This window comes from Microcaecilia unicolor, chromosome 4 (genome assembly GCF_901765095.1).
Source record: "Microcaecilia unicolor chromosome 4, aMicUni1.1, whole genome shotgun sequence".
In the NCBI taxonomy this organism is placed as follows: domain Eukaryota; kingdom Metazoa; phylum Chordata; class Amphibia; order Gymnophiona; family Siphonopidae; genus Microcaecilia; species Microcaecilia unicolor.
In genome coordinates, this window is record NC_044034.1 from 58,266,374 (window position 1) to 58,276,708 (window position 10,335).

At 40.3% G+C, this 10,335-nt stretch overlaps 1 protein-coding gene across 1 annotated transcript; it reads right to left on the reverse strand.

Moving 5' to 3' along the window:
• Nucleotides 1-710: 710 nt before the first annotated feature.
• Nucleotides 711-9,311, reverse strand: SLN (sarcolipin). Its single transcript, XM_030199378.1, has 2 exons — nucleotides 9,204-9,311; nucleotides 711-1,478 (listed from the first exon to the last, which is right to left on the reverse strand). The coding sequence occupies exon 2, from the start codon at nucleotides 1,352-1,354 to the stop codon at nucleotides 1,259-1,261; it is 96 nt and encodes a 31-aa protein (XP_030055238.1). The 5' UTR covers nucleotides 1,355-1,478; nucleotides 9,204-9,311; the 3' UTR covers nucleotides 711-1,258.
• Between the last annotated feature and the right edge of the window lie 1,024 nt (nucleotides 9,312-10,335).

The following is a 10,335-nucleotide window of genomic DNA, read 5'->3' on the forward strand; positions in this document are numbered from 1 at the left end:
AGATTGGCCACTGCTGGAAGCAGGATACTGGGTTAGATTGACCATTGGTCTGACCCAGTATGTTATGTTCTTATCCGTTATCATTTCCCCTTTTTCTTTGTAGAAGGCTATAATGGTGAAATATCTGCTTTCCAAATAGTTGACCCATTTGATTCCTGACTGATGCAGAATTATTTTTAAACATCTCCTCTCTCCTATATGGTCTGGCTGCTTGGATTCCTGGTTTTTACCGAGGCACCTTGGACTCAATTCCTGTTATGGGAATTGTTTTTTCTAAACAGCGGTAGAATGACTTCATTGCATTTCCGAAAAACAGCCGTTACAACCCTAAACAAAGGCTTCAGGGTAGGTGGAGGAGCCTGCATAGTTTACCACCTGACTGCTTAATGACCAAACTAAAGAGGCCATTTCAGTTTTTATCTACTGTCATCTACAATATTACTGTAGCAATCCTAGCCCTAGCTCTGCCCCCTCCCCCTTCCCTGCTGAAACACGTGCACTGACAGTGGATGAATGTGCACAGAATAATATGCATAATTTTACCTACGCGTAAGGTGGGCATAGTTCAATGAGCTCTTTCACATGTGTAACTAGTTATTTCTACTGATGAATAGCTTTTGAAAACTGCCACCCCTTTTTTTGTGATTTGTTAGATTTTAACACCCTTAAGCTCTTAGCTATAACAATTAAGATGAAACTAACAACAAAGATGGGATGTTCACATGTGTTCTTTATTTAGGTGAACTGCACACATCATGATATCAGGAACAGTTTTTGCATTTCTTTCAGTCACAACAGGGGTCTTCCAAGGGATTGTTTTTCATATTCGATTTAATGAAACATACTGTAAAGGTTACATCATTATACCAAACATTGGCTCACATCTGAGATTAAACATCACAAATAGGGCATCTTAAGTTAGTGTTTTGCAGCGATGGGTGTTGAGAACATAAAATTATCTGATATCCATTGATGGACTTTTGTGCTTCTCGTTTTACATCTAGATCACTACAGAATAATAGGCGGACATGGAATAGCTATGTGGGGCAACATAGCCTAAGTAAAGATGAGCATGGGATAGAAAAACAAACTTTACTTCCATTCCATCTGAAAGAAAATCAGGCCAGGAGAGAGCAAAGCAAAGGGCACAGAAAGGCAGGGTGTGCCCAGGTTGTACATCTGTAAACTATGGTATAGCTTACGCACATCTGGACTGACACATACGCCTACATTAATCCAATAAGTTCCTCACTATCCATTATTCCTGATAGGATTTCACCAACAGCCACATGAGCAGCACGGTAATCAGGACGATCATGAAGTTGAGGAAGAGCTCTTGCGTGGATCGTTCCATTTTCTGTAGGTGGGTGGATCAGTAGAGAGGCAGAGGTCGGAGCTTCAGGAGAATGGAATCTGCCAGGAATCCCCTCTGGGACTGTGATGTGCAGCAGAGGTCGGGGGGACACTGAGAGTGCGCCCTGAAATATTACAAATAAGAGTGGATTGTACATAACACCACAAAGTCTGCATGTTTTATATTCCATATTGTTTCAGAAGGTCTTATTTGAGAGGCAATAAAAACTTTTGATAACCTTACACTATATTTAACATGATCAAATATACTATCGGTATCAGCTAAACACATCTTATGAGAAAATCATTCCAATCAGGAACCTTTGATTTGTAGGGTAGATATATTTTTCAAATTTTGATGGAATGAAGCATGAAGAGGGATGGGAGGGGAAAGGGAATCGCAGGGAGATAATTGATTTTTTAAATATTTTAATTAAATGTATACAATTGTAATAGAAAAATGAGTAGTACAATTGAAAGTATTTGTTCTTTCTTCAAAAAATGAAACAATAGATGGAAAGTATACTTTATACATCAAAAATATATGTAGAACCATTTTGTAGTTATAATAAATAAACTTTAAATTATATTAATATATAAAGTATCGTCACTAATATATACGAGATAAGCAGTAATAATGTGTTCACTATGAAAATGCTAATCTGAACTTCGTAGCAGTTGAAATGCACATGTACCTCTAAATGTGGGTGTGTTCCTGAAATTGATATGCTTCAGTTGAACTCACACCCAGAGGAGGCATGCAATGAGAAATAAGAAACAGGCATTTCAAGACTGGCAGACTAAGTCAAGTTGCATACATGTAGTGTAGGTTATTTTCAGCTTGAAGATAGCCTAACTACTTGCTATTTGTGACAGGCATTAAGTACAAACAGCATTAGCTCTAAGCCTAGCCAGTGTTTGAATAGAATATTTCCATGGAACATCAGGTGCCTTAGGAAGTGGTATTGGCTGTCAACAAGCACAGAACCCATGTCTCTTTTGCGATCTTAAGAAACACTGTTCTGCTAAGGACACCATTTACTGGATGACAAGAATCCTATCTACCTGGTGAGCATTCATAATTCTGTAGCATTCTGGGCAAAAATAAGGAAGCTAATACTGCTGATGCAACCAAGGAGCTGATTCACATTCTGTCTGTTGGACAAGACCTTGATGAACCAGGACTCAAATGTCACTGGTTCTATAATCTGGCCTGTTAGATTTCCCCCTGGAAAGTAAGAAATTAAGGGGCCCTTTCACTAAAATGCACTACAATCTGGGCTTAACATGTGCTGAATGAGATTTTACCATGCGCTAAGCCCAGATTTAACCCAGCCCTTTTACTAAGGCATGTAGGTGCTTACGCGTGTCCAACGCACGTCAAATTAGAACCACTGCCCGACTACCGCGTGCCCCGGGTGATAATTCTATTTTTGACGCACGTCCAAAATCCACAGCAGAAAATATTTTTTATTTTCTACCGTGTGGCGCTCACCGGGCGGTAATTGGCAGTGAACACACTGATGATTACCGCCCGATTAACGCATGAGACCTTACCGCTAAGTCAATGGGTGGCGGTAAGGTCTCAGGCCGAAAATGGATGCGTGCTCATTTTAATTTTGCCGCACATCCATTTTCGGCCACAAAACCAAAAGGCCTTTTTTGCAGGTGCCCTGAAAAATGGACCTGCGCGCGTCCAATACACGCGCCTACACCAGCGCAGGCCACTTTTCGGCATGCCTTAGTAACAGGGCCCCTAAGTTAGGTCGAGATCCCCCAAATTCTATAATACTGCATTCATCTTTCGTGAATGCCTCTGACCTGTCCACGTCCCTCCCGTGGCCACGCCCCCTTTTCAATTGCATGCTAAAAGATTTGTGTGCAGATCTTTATAGAATAGCGCTTAGCAAGATGCGCATGCAAATCCTAATTGGAGCCAATTAAATGCAATAATTGTTGTTAGTGCCCAATTATTGCTAGTTAATGGCTTGTTATTCAATTAAGATGCACACGCAATTTTGGGAACATTTAAATAGAATTCGGGGTTAATGCTTTATAAAACTGGCCACCAACACCACAACTGTTCTCAACTCATTTCAAGAAAAATAAATATCTATTTTCCTCAATGCTAATAAATGAGAGAAATCCACAACAAATCATACCAACATGTGGTTGTTTTAATCATATACCCAATTAACTTTGATGCCCCTTTCTCCTTCTACACACGTCTAAAACACTGCCAAACTGTGTCATTGGTAAATCTGCCCCTTCTAAGGATGTGCACAGGCAAAAACCTTTTTGGATTAGGGGGCATTTTTTTTTTAGTTCATTTCAGGCATTCATTCTAATTGTGCATTAGAACTTTCCAGCGCACACAGATCCATTGTATATATGTTAATTCATAGGTTAATCCATGTTAAATTGATTTTGCAGTTTGAAGATACACTGTTAAAAAATTAAATGCATGCTAACAAATGCATGTCCCTAGTATTCATTTCTCAGCCTACTGCCAAAATGTACATCTACTACTCTCTTATCATCTCCTACTTAGACTACTGCAACCTGGACTTTATGGGTATCTTTTTGAACCATTTTTCTCTACTACAATTCATTCAGAATTCAGGTGCATAACGTATCATCCTTAAGCATCTCTACAATGAATATAACCCCTTCTTCATTCATTGCATTGACTTTCTATCTGCTTATGCATATAATTTGAGTTTCTCTTATTTGAAAATGCATTCAATTAGCAGCTGTTCATTACTTCTCTTCTCTCTCCCTACACCTTTCTTTATGAACGCCATCTCTGTTAGTTCCACCTTACTGTGCCGTATGCCTGGAACAGACTTCTTCAATTGGTGTGTCGTGCTCCCTCACTGGCCTTATTCAAATCTAGTTGAAAAACACAACTTTTGCGGTTTATTTTAAACCTTAACTGTTTCTGTATAATAAATACATTCTCAAAGATTCTCTTAGTTTTCATGTATGTTCATCTTGACTAGATTGTAAGCTCTGTAGAAAAGGAGCTGTCTCTTATGCATATCTGGACAGTGCTGTAGATGCCTACCAGCCCCTTAGAAGTGGTATGGAGTAGCAGCAGTAGTAGTAGTAATAGTAGTAGTAGTAGTAATAGTAAACACTAACCAAACAAATAAGGCTAAAAACTTAATATGCCTAGTCCTATGACTGTATACATGGAATCCAAGTTTGAATGCTTCAGCTGCCAGGACCTATCAAGCCTGGATGCACTGCAGAAGTGGTGCATTCAGATCAAAGGAGGGAGGGAAGATTGCTGCTGGTGTAGCTATGGTGCCTGCTGTTAACCAACAAGCAGAACTAAGGATGGGTCTCAGAAAAGGTGCACCTCTAGCCTTTGGGCCATACAACAACTCATTGAACTCCTGGACATCCTGTCTAGAGAGGAGGAGGAGGAGAAACCACTGGGGGCAGAAAATGTAAAATAACACACACACAGATAAACAAATATTGGATCATAGGACTGCATGATCCCTAACCTATAAAAGTAAAGAACAAAGGGGGAAGTATCCAGAAAGGTGAAAAGACTTGAGAGCAAAGTAAGGCAAGAGAGTAAAAATAAAATGTAAATAGATTGTCTTAAAAATTATTGTTTGCATAAACTCACTTACAGTGCTTGCTTGTATAGATTATTTTTAGAATATAAAGAAACAATTTGGCTCCCTTAAATTTAGAACATCCCGTTAGTTTATGCATTGAATAGAGAGAGTGTGCATTGAATAGAAATTAGGATGCATCAATCTGTAATCCCTACCAAAGAGATACAGGAGTCCTTTTACAAAGGCATGCTGAAAAATGGCTTACAGTAGTGTAGGCACGGGTTTTGGGCACATGCAGAATCATTTTTCAGCGCACCTGTAAAAAAGGCCTCTTTTTTTCCCCTGAAAATGGACGTGTGGCAAAATCAAAATTGCTGTGCATCCATTCCTTACTGCCAGCCATAGACCTAGTGGTAAAGAAATTGGGTAGTAATGACCTATGCAAGTCAGATGCATAGCGGACACACGCCAGAAAATAAAAAATATTTTTCAGGCACACGTATTGGATGTGCGCCAAAATTGAAATTACCGCAAAGGTCACACGGTAACTCCAAGTTAGTAAAAGGGGCTCACAATTAGCTTTTATTTGTTTACAAATTCCAAATTCCACATTTAAAAACGAAGCCCTAATAATTACTGATTAATACTTCTTTCCCATAATCCCTGTTATTCTCTGTAAACTTGTTAATATCATTAGATTTTTCGTATTCTAAAACTCCAGGAGTTAGTCATCAGTTTATCAATGGTTTAATGGACCAGAGTCAGCATGGGTTCAGCCACGGGAAGTCTCTCCTCACCAATTCATTTCTTTGAAGGCATGAATAAACATGTCAATAAAGGTGAGCCAGTTGATGTAGTGTATCTAGATTTTCAGAAAGCTTTTGACAAATTTCCTCATGAGAGACTCCTGAGAAATTAAAGAGTCATGGGATAGGAGGCAATGTTCTGTTGTGGATTAGGAATTGGCTCTTGGACAGAAAACAGCAGAGTGAACACTGGAGTGCCACAGAGATCTGTACTGGGACTGGTGCTATTTAAAATATTTATAAATGATTTGGAAATCAGAACAAGTGACGTGATTAAATTTGAACAAGTTCCTGGAGGAAAAGTCCATAGAGTGTTATTAAGATGGACATGGGAAAGTCACTGCTTGCGCTAGGATTGGTAGCATGGGATATTGCTACTAATTGGGTTTCTGCCAGGTACTTGTGATCTGGATTGGCCACAGTTGGAAGCAGGATACTGGGCTAGATGGACCATTGGTCTGACCCAGTATGGCTATTCTTATGTTCTTATGTCCTTAACATAGGTGGACTGTGAAAAATTGTAGGAAAACCTTAGGAAATTGGAAGCCTGGGCATCCAAACGGTAGATGAAATTTAATGTAGACAAATACAAAGTGATGCACATTGGGAAGAATAATCTGAATCATAGTTACCCGATGCTAGTGTCCACCTTGGGGGTCAGCACCCAAGAAAAAGATCTAGGTGTCGTAGACAATACACTTAAATCTTGTGCCCAGTGTGCGGTGGCAGCCAAAAAAGTAAACAGGATGCTAGGAAATATTAGGAAATGGATGCAAAATAAAGAATACTATAATGCCTCTGTATCGCTCCATGGTGCAACCTTACCTTGAGTATTGCATTCAGTTCCGGTTGCCATATCTCAAAAAAGATATAGCGGAATTAGAAAAGGTTCAAAGAAGAGCAACCAGAATGATAAAGGAGATGGAACTCTTATTTTTTTACCCTGCACTTTCCCACTCATGGCAGGCTCAATGCGGCAGGCAATAGAGGGTTAAGTGACTTACCCAGAGTCACAAGGAGCTGCCTGTGCCAGGAATCAAACTCAGTTCCTCAGGACCAAAGTCCACCACCCTAACCACTAGGCCACTCCTCCCTTTTTCTTATATGAGGAAAGGCTAACAAGTTTAGGGTTCTTCAGCTTAGAAAAAAGATGGCTGAGAGGAGATATGATTGAGGTCTACAAAATCCTGAGTGATGTAGAACGAGTAGAAGTGAATCAATTTTTTAACTCTTTTAAAAAGTACAAAGACTAGGGGACACTCAATGAAGTTACATGAAAACAAATAGGAAGGAATATTTTTCTCTCAATGAATAGTTTAGCTTTTTTACTCAATGAATAGTTTAGCTCTGGAAATCATTGCCAGAGGACATGATAACAGCACTTAATGTATCTGGGTTTAAAAAAGGTTTGGACAAGTTCCTGGAGGAAATGTCCATACTCTGCTATTGAGGCAGAGATGGGGAAGCCACTGCTTGCCCTGGGATTGGTGGCATGGAATGTTGCTACTATTTGGGTTTCTGCCAGGTACTTATGACCTGGATTGGCCACTGTTGGAAACAGGATACTGGGCTAGATGAACTATTGGTCGGACCCAGTATGGCTATTATCACACACACACACAGGCATCCACTTGGTCAGTACTTTGTACAGTTGCTGTCACACAAGAAGAATGACATTTGGATAGATCCAGACTGCGAGGTAGAAATGGGGTTGGGGTGAGGGTGAGAGCTCAGCTGCTCACTTCACCCAACAGCCTCTCTCACTTCAGACTTGTACAGCATAATTTTAATGCTTTCATCTGTCCTGGAGGTGAGTGGTGTGCTTGGAGTATATATTGGCTGGTAGCATTATCAGCTACCATGGTAATGAGGCAATGATGAATAGAAGAAAGGAATTCTCAGGACTTTACTATCTGCACAGATGTAAAAAGTACATTTTCCAGGCTTTATGAAATCCTGTCTGAAATGCACAAGTTATTCACAGAACAGGCAGAGTAGAGGGCTTTGTTTTTTCATCTTGCTTTCTCTAGAAAACGGTCCTTCCTAAAATACCGTACCCTGTGTGATAAGTCATAACTTTATACAGATCAAATTGAGGGCTCAATTTTAGCTATGTGAGAAATCCAAAAACTATGTGCCTTTATAGAATAGACTCCCAGATCCAGCACCAATAGCACACAAATGACAACACACAAGCTTACACTTGCTCCAAAAAAAGCTGTAAATGTGTGCACACGTCCTATGTCTCTGTACTCACATATTTTATAACATATGCATGCACATTGCTCCTCCCCCGGAAGCATCTATGTGTACATCATAGAAAAGGAGGTACACGCTTTCTGTGGACATATATTGTTTATGTATGTGCTGCCACATTATTTTCTAAAAGCCTTTTCCAGCATGTAAAATAGGTTTTGAAGCACAGAAAAGGCTTTAGAACATTACCTCTTACCAGGGAATTACTAAGGTGGTCTTTTACTAAGCCACGGTAGTGTTTTTAGCTCATGGTAGAAATCAGGTGGTGGTAAACACCAAGAGGCACACTGATTTCTACTGTGAGCTAAAAACGCTACCGTGGCTTAGAAAAGAGCCCCTAATATAAGGGCCATTTTACTAAAGCTTAGCATGTGTTTATGGAATTAGTGTGCACTAAATGCTAAGAAGTCCATAGTATGACATAGCCTTCTTAGTATTTAGCATACGCTAATTCTATTAGTGCATGCTAAGCATTAGTAAAAGGGCCCCTTAATCATTTACGTATCTTGTATTTAATACACACAAAACCCCCCATCATTTTGATTTCACAGTTAAAGAAATTACAAGTAAATAATCCATTCGATCTCTAGGAGGAGTAGCCTAGTAGTTAGGGCAGTGGATTAGATCCTGGGAAACTGAGTTCAATTCTCCCTGCGGCTCAATTTCATCATTTTGGTATCACAGTTGAAATCACAAGTAAATAATCCCTTTTGGTTTCTTGGAGGAGTAGCCTAGTGATTAGTGCAGCAGACTTTGGTCCTGCAGAACTGGGTTCAACTCCCATTGCAGCTCCTTGTGAATCTGGGCAAGTCACTTAACCCTCCATTGCCCCAGTTACAGCTAAGCACCTGTATATACTATGTAAACTGCTCTGAAGGTAGTTACAAAAAACACAGAAAGGTGGTATATCAAGTCCCATTCCCTTTAACTGAATCCTGATGGTAAATAAAAAGATGAAATTGGTCCCCTTTGAAGCTCCATCTAGTTCTCTATGCTGAAAAGCACCACTCGTGCAAAAACAATGTGGCAGGCACGACAGTGCAGACGCATTGTCAAGAAAGAGCATGCTGAAAAATGTAAGCGTGTGGTAAATTGTAGTTTATTTTACCAAACAAATATTTGCATTCACACAGCATGATAGCATGATAATAGTCACTCTCCTGCATTTAAGTGAATACAGATTCCAAACATTAGAACAGATCTAGGGTTTTACCTGAAGATACCGAGCAGGTCAGCCTTTGGGAGCCTAAAGCCAAAAGCAGGTACTATCCCGATCTCTGTTTCTGCTCTGCCAGTGTAGTGTGAGTTCCAAAACCCTGTGCTGGAACTAAAGTAGGCAGAGGGAGGAGAGCAACAGGTGAATTGGCTAGAACTATGATGATGTCACTGTCTGGCTGTTTAAAAGGCAAAGCGGATGACAGATGCAGGGATCTCTATGCAGGGGAGGGGGTATTCCTTTAATGTATTATATTTCTACTTCTTTTTTTAACAACTGTGCTTTTCCGTTATTACTTTTGCTATGATTCCTCTCGTGTTCCAGATGTGGATGTGGATGATGCACTTTTCCTCCACCTGTGGTGGCTCAAGGTACAGGTTACAACCTGGTAAGTCTCTGGACCCTTTATATCGGGGCTGTCATTTCTCCCCACCCACCAGTACTAATCTGACCTGATATGCCACATGATCGGCCATCCTGCCACCACATTCACAACCCACCCACAGGCAGGCCTGCTACAGACTGGAGGTGTAAACAACACATAGAGACAGTGTGCACAAAGGTTTGGGATAACACCTGTGATAATGCACACGGATGTGTTTCCTAATTATGCATAGCCTTACCTTCATCGCATGCATTCTTGTGCAAAAAATCTAGTAGGGTATGGGATTTAATATATTACCTTTCTGTGGTTACAATCAGACTGATTTACAGAGTTTAAAAGGGGGTTAGACGGTTTCCTAAAGAACAAGTCCATAAACCACTACTAAATGGACTTGGGAAAAATCCACAATTCCAGGAATAACATGTATAGAATGTTTGTACGTTTGGGAAGCTTGCCAGGTGCCCTTGGCCTGGATTGGCCGCTGTCGTGGACAGGATGCTGGGCTCGATGGACCCTTGGTCTTTTCCCAGTGTGGCATTACTTATGTACTTACATTATATATAGGTACTTATTTTGTACCTGGGACAATGGAGGTTTAAGTGACTTACCCAGAGTCACAAGGCGTTGCAGTGGGGCATCAAACCCAGTTCCCCTACTTCTCAGGCGGCTGCACTAACCATTAGGCTAATCCCGAGTTACTCCCAATTGTGAATAATGTACATGACAAAATAATGATTACAAAGG